The sequence below is a fragment of the Brienomyrus brachyistius genome, unplaced genomic scaffold (assembly GCF_023856365.1).
Source record: "Brienomyrus brachyistius isolate T26 unplaced genomic scaffold, BBRACH_0.4 scaffold52, whole genome shotgun sequence".
In the NCBI taxonomy this organism is placed as follows: Eukaryota; Metazoa; Chordata; class Actinopteri; order Osteoglossiformes; family Mormyridae; genus Brienomyrus; species Brienomyrus brachyistius.
The window spans coordinates 2,069,581-2,094,025 of record NW_026042327.1 but is presented as its reverse complement, the minus strand read 5'-3'; the positions used below and the strand labels follow the sequence as shown (position 1 = coordinate 2,094,025).

General features: G+C 47.6%; 1 protein-coding gene and 1 long non-coding RNA gene across 4 annotated transcripts in view; both read right to left on the bottom strand.

Annotated features, from left to right (window-relative positions):
• Nucleotides 1–6,995: 6,995 nt before the first annotated feature.
• Nucleotides 6,996–24,445, bottom strand: part of LOC125723898 (NACHT, LRR and PYD domains-containing protein 12-like) — a 64,684-nt gene continuing 47,234 nt past the window's right edge. Inside the window, exons 13-15 of the mRNA XM_049000724.1 lie at nucleotides 10,285–10,458; nucleotides 10,124–10,170; nucleotides 6,996–8,509 (exon numbers count right to left, since the gene is read on the bottom strand). Of these exons, the coding sequence (XP_048856681.1) occupies nucleotides 7,989–8,509; nucleotides 10,124–10,170; nucleotides 10,285–10,458 (742 nt within the window). The 3' untranslated portion in view covers nucleotides 6,996–7,988. The remainder of the gene's footprint in view (nucleotides 8,510–10,123; nucleotides 10,171–10,284; nucleotides 10,459–24,445) is intronic.
• On the bottom strand, nucleotides 13,817–15,714 carry LOC125723873 (uncharacterized). 3 transcript variants are annotated; one of them, XR_007386996.1, is made up of 3 exons: nucleotides 15,243–15,714; nucleotides 14,933–15,180; nucleotides 13,817–14,870 (listed from the first exon to the last, which is right to left on the bottom strand). It is a non-coding gene; the product is annotated as an uncharacterized LOC125723873 (long non-coding RNA). The 3 variants fall into 3 exon arrangements; XR_007386997.1 differs by having other exon boundaries at nucleotides 13,817–14,746; XR_007386998.1 differs by having other exon boundaries at nucleotides 13,817–14,808; nucleotides 14,995–15,180.

The following is a 24,445-nucleotide window of genomic DNA, read 5'->3' as shown; positions in this document are numbered from 1 at the left end:
ATCTTTGAAAAATGTTGCCCTTCAGCTAATGAAGCAAAAATGTCTTCTATACGTGGTAACGGGTATTGATCTGCATGGAGAACTGGGTTTATTGTTACCTTAAAGTCGCCGCATAGCCTTATCGCGCCATTTTTCTTCACAACTGGTACGATTGGTGTTGCCCAGTCTGACCATTCAACTTTGGACAAAATACCCTGGTCCTCTAGTCGCTTTAGTTCTGTCTCTACTCTTGGACGCAACGCATAGGGGACAGGACGAGCTTTCAAAAACTTGGCTGAGGCACGCTCATCCACTGTGAGGTGTGCTTTCATGTGTTTTAAAGTTCCTATGCCCTCTTGGAAGACTGATGCTGTCCGTTGAAGTTAAATTTTCAGCTCTTCCTGTGTGGCTTTACTGCTTTCATTCTCAATGGGCTGCATTACCTTAATAGACTGCCAATTGAGCTTAATCATATGCAGCCAGTCACGTCCAAATAATGGTACACTTCCGCATTGCAGCACATACAAATCCAAAGTTTTCATTTTGTCTTCATATTTCACTTTGACTTCAATTTTTCCCACCGGTGCCACCTTTTCTCCTGTATATGTTTTCAGTAACAGTGGTGTACGTTTCAATTTAATATTTGCAAACTTCTCTTTGTAATCTTTCAGCGATATAAGAGAAAGTGCTGATCCAGTGTCTAGTTCCATTTTTACTTTCTTTCCTTCAATCTCTGGGGTCACCCATATCATCCTCTTATCACTGCCTGACACTGAATGGAGTGCTATATGCCCCAACCCTGTGTCAGTATCATCTGAGGTTGAACCACTTGTATCGGTGTCATTCATTTCATTCACCCTTTTATCTCTTTTCCGGAATCTTTGTTTTTCCTCATTTTGCTTCATTTTACACATTCTCTGTATGTGGCCCTTTTTATTACAGTGTTTACAGTTCTTATCACGAAACCAGCAGTCTGCTTGGTCATGAGAACTTTTCCCACATCGGAAGCATACAGCTGCCTTGACTGGCTTGGTTGAGAATTTGTTAACATTATGAGTCTCACTTGTAATTTTCTTTTGTAACTGTGATGCATCCCTTGAGGCAGTTTCCATTGCCACTGCAATTTCTAATGCTTTGGCTAATGTCAAGTCTTTTTCGGTTAGGAGTCGTCTTTGTATGCTTTCGTTATGCATACCGCACACAAGCCTGTCTCTGAGTGCGTCAGACAAGCCCGCGCCAAACTGACAATGTTCTGCGAGCTTCCTGAGCTCTGCCATGTAGTTGGGAATTGATTCGTTCTTTTGCTGATTTCGGTTATGAAACCTGAATCTCTCTGCAATAACAAGTGGCCTCGGATTAAAGTGCTCCTGCAACAGTTTGCTTATATCTTTGAACGATTTCTGAGCAGGTTTTTGCGGCGCGGTTAAACTCAACTTAAAGTTGTATGTCTTTGCGCCCATAACACTCAGCAAGACTGCCACTTTTCTCTCATTTTCAATGTTGTTAGCTAAGCAATATTGTTCCAGTCTTTCGATATACGTGTCGCGGGGGTATGTGTGCCTGGGCACCTGCCCGTTCTGTCTGACGGGGGCATAACCAGATCTTTTACAGTGGGGTTGGGGGGAGGGAAAGGGTGCCTGGGGAACTGCCCGTTCTGTCTGACGGGGGCATAACCAGACCTTTTACAGTGGGGTGGGGGTGGCAAGGGTGCCTGGGCACCAGCCAATCCTGTCCTACGGGGGAGTAAGCAGACCTATTACAGTGAGGTGGGGATGGCAAGGGTGCCTGGGCACATGCCTTTTTTGTCTGACGGGGAGTACCCAGATATTTTACAGTGTGGTGGGGGGGGGGGGGTAAGGGATCCTGGGCACCTGCCCGTTGTCTGACGGGGGCATAACCAGACCTTTCACAGTGGGGTGGGGGTGGCAAGGGTGTCTGGGTAGCTGCCCTTTTTGTACGATGGGGGAGAACCAGACCTTTTTCAGTGGGGTGGGGGTGGCAAGGTTGCCTGGGAAACTGCCCGTCCTGTCTGATGGGGCTTTAACCAGACCTTTTGCAGGGGGGTGGGGGTGGCAATGCTGCCTGGCCACCAGCCCAATTGATCCTACCGGGGAGTAACTAGACCTTTTACAGTGGGGTGGGGGTCGCAAGGGTGCCTGGGCACATGCCTTTTCTGTCTGACGGGGGCATAACCAGACCTTTTACAGTGTGTTGGGGAGGCAAGGGTGTCTGGGCACCTGCCCGTTCTGTCTAATGGGGGCAAAACCAGACCTCTTACAATGGGGTGGGGGTGGCAATGCTGCCTGGCCACCAGCCCCATTGATCCTACCGGGGAGTAACCAGATCTTTTACAGGGGGGTGGGGGTGGCAAGGCTGCCTGGGCACTTGCCCGTTGTCTGACGGTTGCATAACCAGACCTTTTACAGTGGGGTGGGGGTGGCAAGGCTGCCTGGGCACCTGCCCGTCCTGTCTGACGGGGGCCTAACAAGTTCTTTTACAATAGGATGGGGGTGGCAATGGTGATTGGGCACCTGCCCATTGTCTGACGGGGGCAAAACCAGATCTTTTTACAGTGAGGTGGGGGTGGCAAGGGTGTCTGGGCACCTGCCCGTTCTGTCTGACAGGGGAATAACCAGACCTTTTACAGTGGGGTGGCAAGGGTGCCTGGGAAACTGCCCGTCTTGTCTGACGGGGCTTTAACCAGACCTTTTACAGGGGGGTGGCAAGGGTGCCTGGGCACATGCCTTTTTTGTCTTACGGGGGCATAACCAGACCTTTTTCAGTGGGGTGGGGGTGGCAAGGTTGCCTGGGAAACTGCCCGTCTTGTCTTACGGGGGCATAACCAGAACTTTTGCGGGGGGGTCGGGGTGGCAATGCTGCCTGGGCACCAGCCCCTTCGATCCTACCGGGGAGTAACTAGATATTTTACAGTGGGGTGGGGCTGGCAAAGGTGCCTGGGCACCTGCCCCTTCTGTCCTATGGGGGAGTTAGCAGACCTTTTACAGTGGGGTGGGGGTGGCAAGGGTGCCTGGGCACGTGTCCATTCTGTCTGATGGGGGCATAACTAGTTGTTTTACAGTGGGGTTGGGGAGGGTTAGGGTGTCTGGGCACCTGCCCGTTCTGTCTGACGGGGGCATAACCAGACCTTTCACAGTGAGGTGGGGGTGGCAAGCGTGCCTCGGCACGTGTCCATTCTGTCTGATGGGGGCATAACTAGTTGTTTTACAGTGGGGTTGGGGAGGGTTAGGGTGTCTGGGCACCTGCCCGTTCTGTCTGACGGGGGCATAACCAGACCTTTTACAGTGGGGTGGGGGTGGCAAGGCTGCCTGGGCACCTGCCCGTTCTGTCTGACGGGGGCATAACCAGACCTTTCACAGTGAGGTGGGGGTGGCAAGCGTGCCTCGGCACGTGTCCATTCTGTCTGATGGGGGCATAACTAGTTGTTTTACAGTGGGGTTGGGGAGGGTTAGGGTGTCTGGGCACCTGCCCGTTCTGTCTGACGGGGGCATAACCAGACCTTTTACAGTGGGGTGGGGGGTGGCAAGGCTGCCTGGGCACCTGCCCGTTCTGTCTGACGGGGGCATAACCAGACCTTTCACAGTGAGGTGGGGGTGGCAAGCGTGCCTCGGCACGTGTCCATTCTGTCTGATGGGGGCATAACTAGTTGTTTTACAGTGGGGTTGGGGAGGGTTAGGGTGTCTGGGCACCTGCCCGTTCTGTCTGACGGGGGCATAACCAGACCTTTTACAGTGGGGTGGGGGTGGCAAGGCTGCCTGGGCACCTGTCCGTTCTGTCTGACGGGGGCATAACCAGACCTTTTACAGTGGGGTCGGGGGTGGCAATGCTGCCTGGGCACCAGCCCCTTCGATCCTACCGGGGAGTAACTAGATATTTTACAGTGGGGTGGGGCTGGCAAAGGTGCCTGGGCACCTGCCCCTTCTGTCCTATGGGGGAGTAAGCAGACCTATTACAGTGAGGTGGGGGTGGCAAGGGTGCCTGGGCACATGCCTATTCTGTCTGACGGGGGCATATCCAGACCTTTTACAGTGTGTTGGGCAGGCAAGGGTGCCTGGGCACCTGCCCATTCTGTCTGACGGGGGCATAACCAGACCTTTTACAGTGGGGGTGGGGTTGCAAGGCTGCCTGGGCACCAGCCCCTTCGATCCTACCGGGGAGGAACTAGACCTTTTACAGTGGGTGGTGGGGGTTGCAAGGGTGCCTGGGCACATGCCTTTTTTGTCTGACGGGGAGTACACAGATCTTTTACAGTGTGGTGGGGGGGGGGGGTAAGGGATCCTGGGCACCTGCCCATTGTCTGACGGGGGCATAACCAGACCTTTTACAGTGGGGTTGGGGGGGTGGCAAGGGTGCCTGGGCACATGCCTTTTTTGTCTGACGGGGAGTACACAGATCTTTTACAGTGTGGTGGGGGGGGGGGTAAGGGATCCTGGGCACCTGCCCATTGTCTGACGGGGGCATAACCAGACCTTTTACAGGGGGGTGGCAAGGGTGCCTGGGCACATGCCTTTTTTGTCTTACGGGGGCATAACCAGACCTTTTTCAGTGGGGTGGGGGTGGCAAGGTTGCCTGGGAAACTGCCCGTCTTGTCTTACGGGGGCATAACCAGACCTTTTGCGGGGGGGGGTGGGGGTGGCAATGCTGCCTGGGCACCAGCCCCTTCGATCCCACCGGGGAGTAACAAGACCTTTTAGAGTGGGGTGAGGGTGGCAAGGGTGTCTGGGCACCTGCCTATTCTGTTTGACGAGGGCATAACAAGGTCTTTTACAGTGGGGTGGGGGGGGGTAAGGGTGCCTGGGCACCTGCCCCTTTTATCCCACGGTGGAGTAACCAGATCTTTTACAGTGGGGTGGGGGTGGTAAGGGTGCCTGGGCTCCAGCCCGTTCTGTCCGACGGGGGCATAACCAGACCTTTTACAGTGTGTTGGGCAGGCAAGGGTGCCTGGGCACCTGCCCATTCTGTCTGACGGGGGCATAACCAGACCTTTTACAGTGGGGTGGGGGTTGCAAGGCTGCCTGGGCACCAGCCCCTTCGATCCTACGGGGGAGTAATCAGACTTTTTACAGTAGGGTGGGGCTGGCAATGGTGCCTGGGCACCTGCCCCTTCTGTCCTATGGGGGAGTAACCAGACCTTTTACAGTGGAGTGGGGGTGGCAAGGGTGTCTGGGCACCTGCCCGTTCTGTCTGACGGGGCTTTAACCAGACCTTTTACAGGGGGGTGGGGGTGGCAATGCTTTCTGGGCACCTGTCACTTCTATCCTACGGGGGAGTAATCAGACTTTTTACAGTAGGGTGGGGCTGGCAATGGTGCCTGGGCACCTGCCCCTTCTGTCCTATGGGGGAGTAACCAGACCTTTTACAATGGGGTGGGGGTGGCAAGGCTGCCTGGGAAACTGTCCGTTCTGTCTGATGGGGGCATAACCAGACCTTTTACAGTGGGGTGGGGGTGGCAAGGCTGCCTGGGCACTTGTCCGTTCTGTCTGATGGGGGCATAACCAGACCTTTTATAATGGGGTGGGGGTGGCAAGGGTGCCTGGGCACCTACCCGTTCTGTCTGACGGGGGCATAACCAGACCTTTTACAGTGGGGTGGGGGTGGCAAGGGTGTCTGGGTAGCTGCCCTTTTTGTCCGACGAGGGAGAACCAGACCTTTTTCAGTGGGGTGGGGGTGGCAAGGGTGCCTGTGCACCTGCCCCTTCTGTCCTATGGAGGAGTAACCAGACCTTTTACAGTGTGGTGGTGGGCAGGGTGGGGGGTAAGGGATCCTGGGCACCTGCCCGTTGTCTGACGGGGGCATAACCAGACCTTTCACAGTGGGGTGGGAGTGGCAAGGGTGTCTGGGTAGCTGCCCTTTTTGTCCGACGGGGGAGAACCAGATGTTTTTCAGTGGGGTGGGGGTGGCAAGGTTGCCTGAGAAACTGCCCGTCCTGTCTGACGGGGCTTCAACCAGACCTTTTGCAGGGGGGTGGGGGTGGCAAGGGTGCCTGGGCACATGCCTTTTCTGTCTGACGGGGGGGCATAACCAGACCTTTTGCAGTGTGTTGGTGAGGTAAGGGTGCCTGGGCACCTGCCCATTCTGTCTCAAGGGGGCATAACCAGACCATTTACAGTGGGATGGGGGTGGCAAGAGGGTCTGAGCATCTGTCCTTTATCTGACGGTGGCATAACCAGACCTTTTACAGTGGGCTGGGGAGGCAAGGGTGCCTGGGCACCAGCCCCTTCGATCCTACCGGGGAGTAACTAGACCTTTTACAGTGGGGTGGGGTAAGATATCCTGGGCACCTGCCTGTTCTGTCAGACGGGGGTATAACCAGACCTTATACAGTGTGGTGGGGGGTGGGTAAGAGACCCTGGGCACCTGCCCCTTCTGTCCTACGGGGGAGTAGCCAGATCTTTCACAGTGGGGTGGGGGTGGCTAAGGTGCCTAGACACATGCCTTTTCCGTATGAGCGGGGCATAACCAGACCTTTTACAGTGGGGTGGGGCTGGCAAGGGTGTCTGGGCACCTGTCCCTTCTGTCCGACGGGGGAGCACCTAGACCTTTTACAGTGTGGTGGGGGGGGGGGGGGGTAAGGGACCCTGGGCACCTGCCCGTTCTGTCTGATGGGGGCATAACCAGACCTTTCACAGTGGGGTGGGGGTGGCAAGGCTGCCTGGGCACCTGCCCGTTCTTTCCGAAGGGGGAGCAAGCAGACCTTTTACTGTGGGGTGAGGGTGGCAAGGCTGCCTGGGCACCTGCCCATTTTGTCCGAAGGGGCAGCAATCAGACCTTTTACAGCGGGGTGGGGGGGGGGGGGGCAAGAGACCCTGGGCACCTGCCTATTCTGTCTGACGGGGGAGCAACCAGACCTATTACTGGGGGGTGGGGGTTGCAAGGGTGTTAATTATTTAACAAATCAAATTTCTTTATTTATTTAAATATATTAATAATAATTTTATTTACTTTAATCCACTGAAGCAGGATAGTAACAGGACATAATTATATTTTCCAGTTTTTTTCAGTCAGTTATGTCTCCAGTTAAATGATTATTATACACATTGATTGAGTGTCATTGTGTCAGTTATGTTCAGCTGCAGTAATACAGTGAATTTAACTTAATCCAGCAGACTGTGGTTTCATTATGTTACTCAGTTATGCTTTGGGTGATGCTGAAGCAGGACATTAATAGGACAGAACAGAAAGCCTTTATTGTCATAGTACAGGGAGGAAATACAGTAAATGGACATAAATATATAATATATAAAATGTACATATACAGGAGAAGGGGATACCCCCCCCAATCAGGATTACATTTAATTACATTTTAGTCAGAGAGAAAACGTATAAAAAACTATATTTTTCATGTTTATTCAGCTCACTGAACACAGTCATTTATTTTTTGTCAAACACACAGTACTGTGCGAATGTTTTAGCCAGTCCAAAGAAATGTTTAAAGCTGTTTATCTGGGTAGCAAGTGTACTTTGGCTTAGAACAAAAACACAATTTAACATTAGAACAAATTAAGAGTAACACAATAAAAACTAGTAATAATTTCTTCTGTTTCCTAAAAAGTTACTGATATCTAGTTGGATGGCTAGATGAACACCGCTTCAGTTCCCAAACTTCTCCTCAGGGGCAGCTGAGCCGTTCCATGATTTTGTTAAATTTCACCAACAGCTCAATTAAATAATGAAACATATTGGTTTAAAAAGTCAGTGAGGGATTGACTAGCTGTATGAGGTCTGCTAGTGGCCAAGTCAAAAAATACATGGCTGCACTGGACGGTCACTGCAAATACTGGGATGATTTTAGCAGAGGTTCTGAAATGGCGAAGCTGACACACTTTGACAGGCATCATATCATAGTTTTATACCAACACGAGGATAATCTAAACATCATTTTCTTTGTCTGCCTAAGACTTTTGCACAGTTCTGTACATTTCAGAGTAAAAAGGATAATAAAGGTTAAAAAGCAGAGATTTTACCTTTTTGCCAGGAGAACCAGCAACACGTCACAGTGACACTGAGGAGTTTCTATAAACCCCAAACCCTGGATAGAGGGACTCAGTGAATGAGGAGGTGAATCTGTGCAGGGGGGTCAGTCCATCAGAGGAGACTCTGTAGAAGGACAGAGCACCAGCCCCCCAGTCCAGATACACTCCTACTCTGCGGGGACCTGAGGGCTGTATGGGTATAAGAGTCTGTTTATTATTGTGCCGGACAGAGTATCTGTCAGTATAACAGCGCAGACACCATGACTTGTCATTGTTTCCAAGCAGACAGTCACTCCCTCCTTTCCTCCTGATACCTTTATAAGTCACTCCTATCCAGGCTCCATCTCCATCCCACTCAGCCTCCCAGTAACAGCGGCCACTCAGACTCTCTCTGCACAGAACTTGGGGGCAGCGGTCAAATCTCTCTGGATGATCAGGATATGGCTGCTTCTCTCCCCCCCGTGTCACCTTCCTGTCCCCCCCTGACAGAGACAGGCTTCTGTTTGCTGTGTTGGGGTCCAGCGTCAGCTGGCAGGAGTCTGTAGGCAGGAGGAAGAGCCATTAATCCCATCAGGCCGCCTGTACTTTATGTTTCTGTACGATATAAAAACAGCACAGCTTCCCCTAACGAAGCGGGAACTGAAGTTTATGAAACATAAAGTGGGCGCGCGACGGCGGCGGGAAGAGCCGCCAAAATGGGGCGCGAGCTAAACTAACAGCTTAATTAATTTAATTCAGAGATGACAAAGCAGCGACATTCCTCAGACATATTCATCACAAGCATATTTACCACAAAACGGCACCAGAGATCAACACTAAAGTCAGTGTCTTTCCTTCTAACTAACCGCTAATTCCGGCGCGTGCGGCTTGAAAATGGCCATCAATAACAGAATATTTAAGTAATATTATTACACGTTTAAAGTGATATTTAATAAACATTTGGACCTGGATTCTGATATAAACGATGATTCCGGCACAGATCGTGCATCATAAAAAACAGGAAGGTTCTCATTAATTAAGAAAAATATTGCTCTGAAAAACGGGATTATTATCTCATTAATTCGGAAAAACAGAATGAATTTTTCCCAGATGAATGCAATACGCTTCCATAGAGAACCGCTTACCGCGCGCGTGACTGTAGATGCTGCGCCGCTGCCGCGAGGCGTGAGCCCCGGATCTCGCGCACGCACGCGGCCGCTCTAATCTGTTAACATGGGCGCCGAAATGAAATTTGATATTTTCCGCCACACATCTAGTGTGTACCGGGTGCTAAATTCTTTTAGCGCCGTGGATCAGGAGAACTTTTTAATATTCATGAGCGAAGCCCTACATGATTGGCTGGCTGATTATTATTTATGAGAGGGGCACTACCTGATTGGCCAGTTAACATCGACTTGTGCTGCTTGTTTCTTCTGCCTAAGGCCAAATCCAGTCCTGGGGGGCCGGTGCCCTGTGTAGCAAAGTTCTTTCCCTTTTCCACCATAAATAATTCAGCTCAAGAGCTGTGTGGTTATTAGCACAAGGATATCTAGCACACATAATCAGGTGTGTTAAATGAGGGGAAACCCAAAAATGTGCAGGACAGCATTTGGGCTCCTCTGGTTTAAGGGATTCAGTGACCAATCGGTAATATTTTCTCATGAATATTAAAGAATGTTCCAGAACCACCCTGTAAAAATGCAAATTCACATTTTGCACTTGAGGAGAGAGTCCGGTCTCACTGCCTACAGCTGCCTCCTTAGGACAATACTAACAAATCTCACACAGAAAATACATACACTCACGGCAACCGCAAAAAGAACAAATGCAAAGGATTATTTTTTTGTGAAATTAAACATATATAACTAATTCAGAATATTTTTAACCATCCTACACTCCCACACAAACACAAAGATAATACAAGCAGCAATAAAACATTTGTAAAAAATATTTTTAAAAACGATTAAATGAATTGATAGTGCTTTTGGTGATGATTTTGATTTTTTGTTTCTCGTTTGGATGTTGTCTAAAATGACATGAAACTCACCTAAACACAAACATGGAAATCCATCCACACACAGTGCAAAAAGCCACATTCATCACAACAATTGTGTGAATACAACCATAACATAGTATTCATGGTATTATTAATAAAAACATGCAAACACACTTACATTTCTGTAAGCCTGGTCTGGTCCTGCACTCTCCACTGTGATCCACACTACAGGAGAAGCAGAATGACATACTATTGCTGTATCCATTTATTAATTGGTGCCTCTTCTTCACATACACGCATAAGTATGTGTAGCGTGTCAGACACACACTCTGTACTCACTGCAGCTTCTCCAGTTTACAGCTGGGATCCTCCAGTACAGCAGAGAGCAGCTTCACTCCTGAGTCTCCTGGGTGATTGTAGCTCAGGTCCAGCTCTCTCAGGTGTGAGGGGTTTGACCTCAGAGCTGAAGCCAGGGAAGAACAGCCTTCTTCTGTGACTCTACAGCCTGACAGCCTGCAAAGAGACAGACAAAAACTCCCCAGTAAATAAGATCACCTCACCATTACAAGCATTACTTTTAAGCAAAAGTGACTCCTATAATAAATATTTCAATAATCACGCAAAATTAACATCTTTTGAACATTTTATAAGAACCTATACTTCTCAGAACAAGAACCAGATCCAGTTGATATAGAATCATTTAAAAATAATCTAGACTTACCCATATTAACCAATGAAACAGCAGATGCCCTTGATGCCAGAGGTGGTGATTTCAGGTCCAGAGAGTACAAATCCAGACCAAGATTTTGTTTCAACAAACCAGTTGAATATAAAGAGTCACAATCACAGAGAACTCAACTGATTTGTACTCACTACACCTGAAATCTCCACCTCTGCTTGATGCACCATTAACATCAGAAGAACTCCATAAGGTCCTCAACCAAATGCCTAACAACCAATCGCCAGACCGGATGGTTACTTTGCAGAAATCTATACACATTTTTGGGACATATTATCTCCACTCTTCAATAGACTGGTAAGAGAAATTAAACATGCATCACAAATCCCATCAAATATGAGCGCAGTGACCATTACAGTGTCATTGAGACCTGATAAACACCCAACACAACCCTCCAGTTACCAGCCATTACAGTGTTATTGAGACCTGATAAAGACCTAACACAACCCTCCAGTTACCCGCCATTACAGTGTTATTGAGACCTGCTAAAGACCTGTAAGGACATAAAACTTATAGGTCCTGCAGGCCCCAAATCTGATCAGCCTGCATCAGTCTATTTCAGAGCTCCGCTGGCCCAGGCAAGACTGGACTCTACTCGTCAAACCACCCCTTTTAAGGAAGGCAAAGGCCTGCCGGCTCCTGAGAGACTGGATAGGAATAACTGGAGCAACACAGAAAAAGCAAGACCTTTCACCCCCCTGGAGTGGACGGAGTTCCACAGTCAATCCACAGCAACAACAGATGTCAGCCTCCAGACACAGACACCTTTTCCACTATAAACAGGATAACTCACCACACATAGATGTTAGGGACAAATACACGCATGTTTGGTCTCGTTTGAATGGGCATGAGATGGCGAATATTATACTCTCAGATTTAAGGCAGTATAACTTTCCCCAAGGGAAATATAGATAATTTGGCTAAATCTACAAAAATGAGAGAGCCTCCCACATGGTAGAACAAGGGAAATATGACCGCCCCCTAAAGTGATCTGATTGGCTGGGGACTTGAGAACCAAGGCCAGCAATGGCCCTAAAATTAACTATTGACCGAAATTGGTCAGTCTTCAGAGACATGCCATCACCTGGTTTGGATACTTAAGGAAGGGCCTCAGAAGAGGTCGGGGAGTCACTCTGTAATCAGAGCTCCCACAGAGAACTGCGTGAAAGTCCATCTGTAGTCAGATGCTTTCCGCAGAACTTTGTGCACTCTCAGCTGAGGTATGTGATGGTTTAATATTGTATTTGTTAAATTGTATTTACAAGTATGTGGCCACATGTCAATAATTGTATATTGTAGTATGTTTAATAAATGTTGTCTTGATTACTTAATGACTGTCTGATTTGCTAACTTCTTTATAAACTTTCCAGATTGGACTTCTATCCTTATTAGGACGAAAGTGGTAAATACTATCTTGCAGCCTCTGGGTTAAATCCCCTTTATCCGGGTCCCAAACTCGACTGCCCAGGTTGAGTTACGGTGGATACCAAAACTACACCTCTGGAGTTCGCACACGCTCAGTTACGGGCCGACTTAACCTCTGAGGTCAACACATGCTGATGAAAGGTACCGGTCTACCCTCTTAGGGGCGTACACACTATGTTCCTAGGCACCGGGCATAGTCCCTGAGACGCTCACATGGTAAGACAATGGGCGACATCGGCGGAGTCCCTGAGACGAGCCAAAAGTAAACCTCGTACAAACTACCGCAACAGAAGGTGCGCCTTCACAGCCGCTGAGGTTGACACATGTTATGATATGGGCTGCCCCCGGCTGAGCCTCTGAGGTGGACGTACGTGTGGTTTGGGTAAATATCGGCTTAATCTCCGAGGCACCCACATGCTCAGTAATTGGCAGACACTGAGCCTTTGGGGAATTATATAGGTCGAGGGACCCGAATAATCAGAGGCGGACATTGTCTTAAATGGTGGCGATTTCTGTACCTTTAGGACAAACCCTGTGGAACAAGCCCACGGATCGCCCTGTCGGCCGAGGCGAATCCTGACTCGAGTTGGTAATCTAAAAGACAGTCCAGAAGTAATCTGAACAACATAAACGTCATGACTACAATATACTGAAATAAGGTCATTAATAAAATGGAGTCAGATGTGTGTCTAAAAGAATATTTTGTATATTAAAAAGGGTAAGTAATTCGCAGGAGCGCTTGGAAGGACCGACACGCATTCACAGCCTTCGGCTGCGCCATTGGATTCCGCCATTGGGCCAGTGGGCGGCTCCCTACAGACCCAACACAACCCTCCAGTTACCCGCCACTCTCACTAATGAATACAGACTTGAAAATCATTACAAAAGCTCTCGCCACTCAGTTACAGACAGTCATTCCTACTATAATCCATCCTGATCAGACAGATTTCATCAAGACAAGACATGCCTCGGACAACATCCATAGATTATTTAATTTAGTCAATGCTGCTCAGCATACCCATACTAAAACCATGATTACATCATTAGATGCAGAAACTGCATCTGACAGTCAGTTGGACATTCCTCTTTAATACATTGCATAGATTTGGCTTCGGAGAATCGTTCACCCACTGGGTTAAAATACTGTACACCTCAGCCAAAGCTACAGTGTCACAGATGGGATCACATCACCTGCATTCACACTGCGACGGGGAAGACGGCCTGCATGCCCACTCTCTCCTTCACTGTTTGCCATCTTCATAGAAACAATTGTGGCAGCAATACGACAGAGCAGTGAAATAAATGGAATTCATACTAATAACAACACAAAATTAGTCTCTATGCAGATGATATCTTGCTGTTTTTATGAAACCCTCAATATATGAAATTTAAATTTCATTAATACCTTTTCAAATCTATCAAACTACACAATAAACTGAAAAAAAAACCCCATAATATTCTCACTGTCTGAAGATGCCTGGGATTCAGCTGATCAGGATGGTCCATTTCACATTGGAAATATCCGGTACTTGGGTATCTACATCTCCCACAGGCTGTCTGACTTGGTTACCCCCAACTACACTCCCTTATTCAAAACAATAGATGAGTCTCCCACTTAAATCAATAAAAATAAAATAACTCGTCCAGAATAATTTCAGAAAAATTCTTTCAAATTCTTAACTCATTAATGCCACATTTTTGCTGGAAACACAAAAACACAAAATCAAACATTCCACATTACAGAAAAGTAAATCTCAAGGTGGATTACAAGCTCATTTTTCTTAATTATTACTTAGCAAATAAACTGCAAGACTTAACTAAATGGTCACACTACAGCAGTAACAGCAGCTCATGGTTATAGCAGGAGCAGCTGTACTGTAAAAATCTCAGACATGCAGACTTACTCAAAATGTCATTAAAGAAACAAAACTGCTTTAACAACACAGTGCTGCCATTTCCACAGCACTGACAGCCCAGTGGAAAGCCATTAAAATCACTAACTGTACTCTCAGACCCTGTAAATACACGCCAATCTGGAATAATCTGGACTTCCTACTTCACAATATCTATTCACTATCACTCACGGGGACAGAAAGGGATTACACATCTCCACCTCCATTTCAGTAACAGTCATTTCATGACATTCGAAGACTTAATCCATAAATACGAGTTGAGAATATGCAATTTTTCTAATATTTACTAACTGAATCCAGCATCAAAACCAAAATGAACCTCACACATAACACACTGAATCCTCCTCAGATGAGACAACATTCTGCAACTTAAAAATAAAAAGAAACCTCTAGAATATATAATCCTCCATCTACGACAGACACTTTGATATTTGTACCAAAAATTAACTGGAATAAGACCTTATCTTTTCCCCCAGCTCTGATTTCTGGATGGACGTCTGCAACAACATATTCACAGTGACAAATACTGGCCTTCAGTTCAGTACAAAGTAATTCACATAAAACATGTGACTCAATATAAAAAGTAGTCAGTACTGATACCTGCTCACAGTGTACAAGGGGTGTCACAGATAATTATCTGCATGCTCTGTGGGACTGTATACCTGCTCACAGTGCACCATGGGTGTCACAGATAATTATCTGCATGCTCTGTTGGCCTGTATACCTGTTCACAGTGCACCATGGGTGTCACAGATAATTATCTGCATGCTCTGTGGGCCTGTATACCTGTTCACAGTGCACCATGGGTGTCACAGATAATTATCTGCATACTCTGTGGGCCTGTATACCTGCTCACAGTGCACAATGGGTGTCACAGATAATTATCTGCATACTCTGTTGGCCTGTATACCTGCTCACAGTGCACCATGGGTGTCACAGATAATTATCTGCATGCTCTGTTGGCCTGTATACCTGCTCACAGTGCACCATGGGTGTCACAGGTAATTATCTGCATGCTCTGTGGGCCTGTATACCTGCTCACAGTGCACCATGGGTGTCACAGATAATTATCTGCATGCTCTGTGGGCCTGTATACCTGCTCACAGTGCACCATGGGTGTCACAGATAATTATCTGCATGCTCTGTGGGCCTGTATACCTGCTCACGGTGCACCATGGGTGTCACAGATAATTATCTGCATGCTCTTTAGGCCTGTATACCTGCTCACAGTGCACCATGGGTGTCACAGATAATTATCTGCATGCTCTGTGGGCCTGTATACCTGCTCACAGTGCACCATGGGTGTCACAGGTAATTACTGTATGTTCTCTATAGGTGAAAGATCTGGACTGCAGACAGGCCAATTCAGCACCCGGACTCTTCTCCGACGAAGCCATGTGGTTGTAATATCTGCAGTATGTAGTTTTACATTGTCCTGCTGAAATACACAAGGCCTTCCCTGAAACAGACGTCCTCTGGAGGGGAACACGTGTTGCTCTAAAACCTTTATATACCTTTCAGCATTCATAGTTCCTTCCAAAACATGCAAGTTGCCCATACCGTATGCACTTATGCACCCCCATACCATCAGAGATGCTGGCTTTTGAACTGAACGCTGATAACACGCTGGAAGGTCTCCCTCCTCTTTAGCCCGGAGGACACGGCGCCCTTCATTACCAACAAGAATGTCACATTTGGGCTCGTCTGACCGTAGAACAATTTCCCACTTTGAAACAGTCCATTTCAAATGAGTCTTGGCCCACAGGACACGACGGCGCTTCTGGACGATGTTCAGATATGGCTTCCTTTTTGCATGATAGAGCTTTAGCTGGCATCTGCAGATGGCACGGCGGATTGTGTTTACCGACTGTGCTTTCTGGAAGTATTCCTGGGCCCATTTAGTAATGTCATTGACACAATCATGCCGATGAGTGATGTAGAGTCGTCTGAGGGCCCGAAGACCACTGGCATCCAATACAGGTCTTCGGCCTTGTCCCTTACGCACAGAGATATCTCAAGTTTCTCTCAATCTTTTGATGATGTTATGCACCGTAGATGATGAGATTTGCAAATCCTTTGAATTTCACGTTGAGGAACATTGTTTTTAAAGTATCCCACAATCATTTTATACACTCTTTTACAGATTGGAGAGCCTCTGCCCATCTTTACTTCTTTTTTTTTTTTTTTAAATATTCCCTCCACCACCCCCCCTCTGCGGAGGAGTACTTTATTTCTGGTTATTTATTCTTTTTTATTTACTTCCTCAAGAGAGGGAGAGGGAGAGAGAGGGGGACAGAAGAACGAAAACAGAGAAGAAGGGAAATAGAGAGGGAGGGAGGGAAAAGAGAAAAAAAATAAAGAAGAAAGAAAACCACAGATAATCTGCTTCAATACCTGCTGATGAGAGAAAACAACAACCAACATCTGTACGAGTCACAATGAGCATGTTAAGGAGCAACAGCCGATAAAGACAGTGTGTGTTTGTGACAACCTGTTTGTACACCTGCGTGTATCTGTGAGAACCTGTGTGTACACCTGTATGTGTCTGAGAACCTGTGTGTACACCTGTATGTGTCTGTGAGAACCTGTGTGTACACCTGTATGTGTCTGTGAGAACCTGTGTGTACACCTGTGTGCACACCTGTGTCTGTGAGCGCGCTGGTGTTCAAAAGGTTACTCCATGTAAATGTCTAGTAGTGTGTGTGGGGAGCCACAGCCCCATCCCCAAGGACATGAAGCCGACACGGAGGAGGCCCGGACCCCAGACATGCAGAGGCCCCCCAGGGCATGGGAGCCCCCGGAGGACCACCGCAGGGAGAATAGCAGCCCCTCACCCAGAAAAGGGCAGAGGAGAGCTCCGGAGGGAGGCCATCCGGCAGCCACAGTGCAGGAGCCCCAGGGGGCCGTGGCGGCGAGCCCGCAGGCTCTGCCGACGGCCGGCCCCACCAGGGCAGACCAGGCCCTGGGCCCAGAGATCCAAGGCACCCCCACCCCCCAGCAAGGGCCCGACAGAGCCAGGAGGGCCAGATCCCGCCAGGCAACCGCCGAGGGTGAGCCAGCACCCACCCGAGCACCCAGCCCCGGACAACAAGAACCACCAACGCACCAGCGGCCGGGGGCCCCATCCACCGGCCCCCCAGCCCCAAATGGCGAACAGGGAACGGGGGTGTGAAAAGACCCTATGCCCCCCCTTCGCCCGCTCAGATGTGGTGTTGGTGCGTGTTGTTCTAAAGTGCTTTTAAAACAGGTGAAGGGCATGACGCTAACCACCCCCTGCAGACCAACAGTTGGTGTTAGCTCGGCCTCTCCCCAGAGCCCTCAATGTCTATGTGTGATTAAAATTGAGATGTGGGCCCTGGCACCAGAGGTAAGGCTGAATGAACAGACCGCCCTCTGGATGCCATACTGTGTGCCCACCCCCAAGGCCCTAAATGTATGTGTCATGAGAGAGTCAGTGATGAGTGTGTCTAAGTTGTAGTGTATGAATGAGGTACAGGTGGTCGCGAGGGGACAGAGGAGGAATACCTACCCTGCATCCCAGCAACGCACCTACACCTCAAAGCCCTACATGTGTGGTGGTGTGATGGAGCGGGAGGAGGGAGGCACTTCGGGATGGGGAGGAAAGGAATGGGGGGGGGCCAATATCCCCCCCCCCCCCTGGAGCCAGCTCCCCCACTGACCCCCATAGGCACCCCCCGCTCCCCGAAATCCACCCAGGGCAGGGGGCCCAGGCCCATCCAGACCGGGGCCCAAGGCAGCGGCGCCACCCGGCCCCACAGAGCCCAAGGCGCCTCACTGGCCCCCACCCCAGAGGATAAACTACCCCCACCCCAGCATTCAGTCAACTCCCATACTGCATAAGACAAAAGACATCCAGGTTGAGTCCCTCCTCCTCCTCTATTGGATCCCCCCCCCCCCCCCCCCGCAGAGTGGATACACCAAAAGCAGGGACCCCCTGCGGACAGATGGTAAGAACCTCCCTGCCAGCCGAAGAGGCCCCCAGCTCCACCGACGCGCCGAAGGCCCCCACACCGGGGCCGAGCCCCCTTGCATGCACCAACCCACACCCCGGCGGCACACCCACCAGGACCCAAGCCCACCCAGCCCAGCCGGAACCCCGGCCTGGAGGCAGAGCGCCCCCAGAACTCCAAGTCCGCCCCGGATCTACCCAGGAGCAGCACGGCCACCAGGCCGGTAACCTACGTCCGCCGGCACAGGCTCCCCCAGCAGCGCCGCCTGCAGCCGCCAGAAGGACCCCACCCAAGAGCCACCAAAGCCCCATCCAGGCCAGGACCGCAGTCCCAGTGCCGAACCCCCCAGCAACCCACCCCCAGGGAACCCCCAGACGCCCCAAGCCAATATGCCCCCCCCCATGCCAACGACACCGACCAAAGCAGGACAAAACCCTGACCCCCCACCCCTACTAGGTGATGGAGCTGATCAAAGGAGCCCAGAGAGACTGATCTAGTGTGGCGGCAGAAGCTGTATCAAGACTAATATGGTTCAACTAACTGTCTCTATATTGGTTGATATTAAGGTTATTTTTATTCTTCCAGTTCATAAGGACAGTCTTCTTAGCAATGCATAAGGCGGTGAAAGCCATGTGGGTTGTGTTAAAATCTGTAGTGACACCATCTAGGTCGCCCAACAAGCAGACTGAAGGAGAGGCTGGAATGTTACATTTCAGACACTTTGATATGTCTTCACAGATCCTGAGCCAGAACATCTGAGTAGGTGGACAGAACCAAAAAGCGTGGATGTAACTGTCAGGTGTGTCGCCTTGACAGTGTGAGCAGTTGTTAGAAGACGTAAAACCCATCCTGAACATCCAATGCCCTGTATAGTCACTCTATGCAGGATTTTGTATTGTATTAACTGTAAACTGGGATTTCTAATCTGTTCAAAGGTTTTTAAACATATCTTAGACCAGAAATTGTGGTCCCAGCTGACTGATAGATCTGCCCCCCATTTTGCAATGGGAAGGGATATTGATTCATCCATTTTAGAAAGTGTCCTGTATATTTTAGACAGTAATTTGGGGGTTTTAAGATTAAGGAATTCTGCCACACTTCGTGGTATTTGTAATTTGATTTGATTAAACCCTAATTTCTTTTTTACTATAGATTTAACTTGTTGATATTCTAAAAATCTATTCTTGTTAATCCCATATCGTTTAACTAATATGTCAAAGGGAATAAAGTCTATTCCTTCGAATATATGTTCCAAGTATTTAATAACAACTCTAATCTGGGAAGTTTATCATATTATTATTTAGTAGTACATCAGGGTTGTTCCAGATGGGAGTACGTTTGCATGGGATTAATGAAGACTCAGTCGCTTTTAGAAACTCCCACCACGCTGTCAGAGAAGAGCTGATACTGATGCTTTTGAAGCATTCCTGTCGTTTAATGTTTGAGCTAATGAATGGTAGATCCGAAATCTTTATATTATTGCATGGTGCTTGTTCTACGTCTAGCCAAGGCTCATCTAAGAGGGTATGTTTTAACCACCCTGAGATGTTTTGGAGCCTGTTGGCTAAGAAATTGTGGTGAAAGTTAGGCAGATCTAGTCCTCCTTTGTCCTTAGTCCTTTGCAGTGTTTTTAAGCTAATACGTGGGGGTTTATCTTTCCAGAGGAATTTAGAGATGGCGGAGTCCAGAGATCTAAACCAGTCAGGTGGTGGTTTGCTCGGGATCATTGCAAATAAATAATTAATTCTTGGCAAAACCATCATTTTTATTGAGGCGACCCTTCCCATAAGTGATATGGGTAGGGACTTCCACCTAACCAGATCATCCTCTACTTTTTTTAAAAGTGGGGTATGGTTTAGTTTAGTTAAATCTGCCAGCCTAGGTGAAACGTTAATACCTAAATATTTAATATCTCCAGACTGCAGTGGAGTGGGAGAATTATTCTGGAAGGAGCAGTTAATTGGGAGAACTGTAGATTTTAACCAATTTATCGAATAATCTGAGACTCTTGAGAAAGAGTTTATTAATGCAATTACCTCAGAAAGAGTGGTTTGTAAATGCTGGAGAAAAAGTAACACATCATCCACATAAAGACTTACCTTATGTTCTATATTCCTGCATTTAATGCCTTTGATCACTATAGTCTGTCTAATTGCTGCTGCTAGTGGTTCAATAAAAATTGCAAATAGTGAGGGGGAGAGAGGGCATCCCTGCCTGGTGCCCCTCTTGAGACAGAAACTGGAGGATGTTTGGTCATTCGTCCTGACATATGCTGTTGGGGAACTATATAATATTTTTAACCAGTTCATGAAAGAGTTTCCGAAACCAAATTTGCGTAAAGCTGCAAATAACAGAGAATGGTTAACTCTATCAAATGCTTTTTCTGCATCTAGAGACAATATTGTAATTTGAAGGTTTTTATTACATGAATAGTCGATCAGGTTAAGTAATCTTCGTGTATTTGTTGATGAGTGCCTCTCTTTTATGAAACCAGTTTGGTCAGGATGAATTATGAGAGGGGTTATCTTCTCTATTCTTTTTGAGAGAGCTTTGCAGATTATTTTAAGGTCAACGTTAATAAAGGATATTGGACGATAGCTGGTAGGCAATGTAGGGTCTTTGCCTGGTTTTAGCAAGAGACTAATGTTAGCAGAATTCATATTTGGTGGTAGCCTACCATTTTCCCTGGTTTCTTGCAACATTCTGTGGAATGTTGGTGCCAGAATTGTCCAGAATTCTTTATAGAATTCTGCTGGAAATCCATCTGGACCTGGCGCCTTTTTATTGGGCATACCGTTCAGGGCTTCCTGGAGTTCACCTGGAGTCAGCAGAGAGTCCAGTGCCATCGCTTGATTGTCTGATAATTTCGGAAGGGTTATACTATCAAGAAACTGATCAATTTTGTCTTTAGATGGGTTTATCTGTGGTGAATATAAAGATTTGTAAAAGTCCCTGAAAATATTATTTATTCTGTCAGGATCATATACTGTTTCCCCATTTGAGTCTGTAACAGCACATATAGTTGTTTTTTCCTTGTTTATTTTTAACTGATTAGCTAAAAATTGACCTGATTTATTACCATGTTCATAATATTGCCAGCGAAGCCTTTGTGCTAAGAATTGAGTTTTTTTATTAATAATTTAATTTAATTCTAGTTTTGCTTTACGTATTTTATTCAGCATTTCCTGTTCCTGGGATGAAACGTGTCACGGGACGCGGTCGAGCGAAGCGGCGATCGTGCGGATCGGCAGGCAGGTAGCGGGAGACAAGGCGAAATCAGGGCAAACAGGGGTTTATTTAGGGGATCCGGGGCAGGGAACAGAAGACGCGAACTAACATCAATGACAGACAAGGCAAACAGGTAAGACCAGGACTTAAATAAGACAGGACCAAGCAAAGTAAATGGACAAAGCTGGAGACGATCAGGGAAGCACACGTGGGTAATCAGGGGGCGTGGCACAGACGAGGAGCGGACGGAGCGGGCGTCACAAAACGTAGGCTTCTTCTAACGATTTGATGGTTTCTTCTAATTCTTGAATACACTTGTTTTCTTTTTTCTTTTTATGTGATGAGAATGAGATTATTTTACCTCTCATCACCGCTTTGCCTGCTTACCAGAGAACAGATGCTGATGTTCCAGGCAGGTCATTATAATCTAAATATAAAGCCCACTCTTTTTTAAAATAGTTAAAGTCTCCATCTTTAAGCAATGATGCATTAAATCTCCAGTTTCTACTTGGTGGAGTGGCCTTCCTATTTATTAGGGTTAAAGATACAGGAGCATGATCACTGACAGCTATAGGGTGTATCTCTGTGTCTGAAATGTCACTCAGCAGAGAGCTACTGACTAGGAAATAATCCAGATGAGAGTAAGAGTGATGGACATGTGAGAAGAAAGTATATTCCCTACGGGTGGGGTGAAGAGAACGCCATGCATCGCAAAGTCCGTAGTCGCTCATGTGCTGTTTAACTATATTAGTGGATTCCCAATTGCGCTGAGCAGCTGTGCTGAGCCTGTCCATTTCTTTATCTAGTCCAAAGTTGAGGTCGCCCCCCAGAACAAGTGCGCAATCTAGGTGTTCAGAGAGTGCGGTAAAGAAAATGTGGAAGAATGAGGGGTTATCAACATTTGGACCATATATACTAACAATACATAACCTTTTGTTAAGTATAGATAATTTAATAATTATAAATCTACCCTCTAGATCTATAATTGTGTTGAGTACTGTAAAATTGACATTTTTATGTATTAAAATTGCTACCCCTCTTTGTCTAGAGTTATAGCAGCCTGAGAGCACATTAGGAAATTCCGGTGTTTTAAGTTCATCAGTAGCTTTGGTAGGTCTATGAGTCTCTTGTAATAAAACAACGTCTGCCTGTAGTTTTTTAAGCTGGCCAAAAATCTTCAACCTCTTTTCTCTGGAGCCAGCTCCATGCACATTCCATGAGACAAACCATAGTGTGCCCATAGACCGGTGTGTGCAGCTAATATTGCACATGCAAATGAATGAGGTATAAGTGAGCGTGTACGCGCTTGTGTGTGTGTGTGTCCTGTGTGTCTGTGTGCGCTATGAGGTCGGAGTGGTTGTGCTGATGCTGACTGCATATGTACGTGGTCGTACCGTGCAGATGCGTAACGACTGAAGATATTGTGGGTGACAAAGTAGTAAAGCAGGTGCTTGGTGTAGTGAAAGAAGGGGGAAGTGAGAGAGACATACAAAGGGGAAGTTGGTGAGGGTTTACATGGGGACAAGAGAGAAGCGGAAACATCGCTAGTACTATAGCGCTGCGGAGACTGACGGTAATGTATTCAGTATGACATCACGTTACATTAGCAGATTGACATGTATAAGGTAGACAGATGTTAATGGAAGAGGATTAGAGGAAATAAGAAAAATAAATAACGGGTTCTTATCTGGACTGGCATTAATATAACCAGGGGCTGGTACTGGGGTCGCGGTACAGCTGCCCATCCACGTAGAGCCGGTCTACGGCGATGACAGTTCGGGAGCCCTTCTGAATGAAGTTACGTCGGATTGGGAACAGAACTCTGCGTCGCTCCAGGATCTCTTTGGGGAACTGGTCGTTTACGCCAAAGTCTGTTCCTTTCAGCTCCCAGCCGCGGCTCTTCACCTGCTCCTTCTGCTTAAAATGTCCAAATTTAGCCACAATAGGACGCGGTCTCAGTGCACCAGGCCTCTTGGCTCCCAGCCGATGGACTCTCTCAAAGCAGATGTTTTTCACATTGTCCTCCGAAAGCTTCAGGTGGTTCTTATTAAAGGCTTTCACAGTAACTTCTGCGTCTTCTTCGGCAGATTCCGGAATGCCTGAGAACACCAGGTTATTTCTCATACTACGGGCCTGTAGATCGATGACAGTCTCTTTTATTTTTTTATTTTCTTCATTCAGATGGGTCACATTCTCAGTTAGAGACTTAACCGAGTCCCGTAGTGAGGCGTTTTCAGCAGCGAGTGTTTCCACCTGCTGCTGACTAAATTCCAAAGATTCCCTCAGGGATATGAATTCCTGATGTAGAATCTCGACTAGCGCTAACCTCGCGTCGAAGCTGGACAATCGTTTGTCGATTGAATCCAGGATGTCGGCAAAGTTTTTACCAGTCGGTGATGTTGTTCCGGGGGAGTCTGCCGGGCGACTTCTCTTGGAGGACGGCGTTTCGCTTTGGGCTGGAGAGGATGTGTTTGCGCTCTTCTTCATGACTGTATTGCTGAAATACCAGTCGATATACTCCTCAAGAGATTCAAGAGATTCCAAATTTTCTTCGCTGTTCATTCAGAGTTACCGCCAAGTCTCCGGCGTCTGACGTCACCTACAGCATTTCCGCTTACGCTTCAAGTTAGGCAGATCTCATCTTTACTTCTGAGAGACTCTGCCTCTCTGACATCCCTTTTAATGCTAATCAGGTTACAGACCTGATATCAATTAACTTAATTAGTTGCTAGATGTTTTCCCAGCTGAATCTTTTTAAACTTTCTTGCTTTTTCGGCCATTTGTTGTCCCTCTACCGACTTTTTTGGGACATGTAGCAGGCATCAAATTTTAAATGAGCTCATTTACTGGATAAAGGTGTACAATTTCCCAGTTTGAACATTTGTTATATTATCTATGTTCTGTTGTGAATAAAATATAGGCTGATTTGAAAGTGTTTTATTTGTTATTTCATTCAAATTTAAAGAACTTTTCTGGAATTCTGGTTGTTTGTATGTTTGCAGAGGGTGGTGCAGTGGTTAGCACTGTTGCCTAACCCCTCTGGGACCTGGGTTCGAGTCTCCGCCTGGGTCACATGTGTGTGGAGTTTGCATGTTCTCCCCATGTCGTCATAGGGTTCCCTCCGGGTACTCCGGTTTCCCCCCACAGTCCAAAAACATGCTGAGGCTAATTGGAGTTGCTAAATTGCCCATAGGTGTGCGTGAGTGACTGGTGTGTGAATGTGC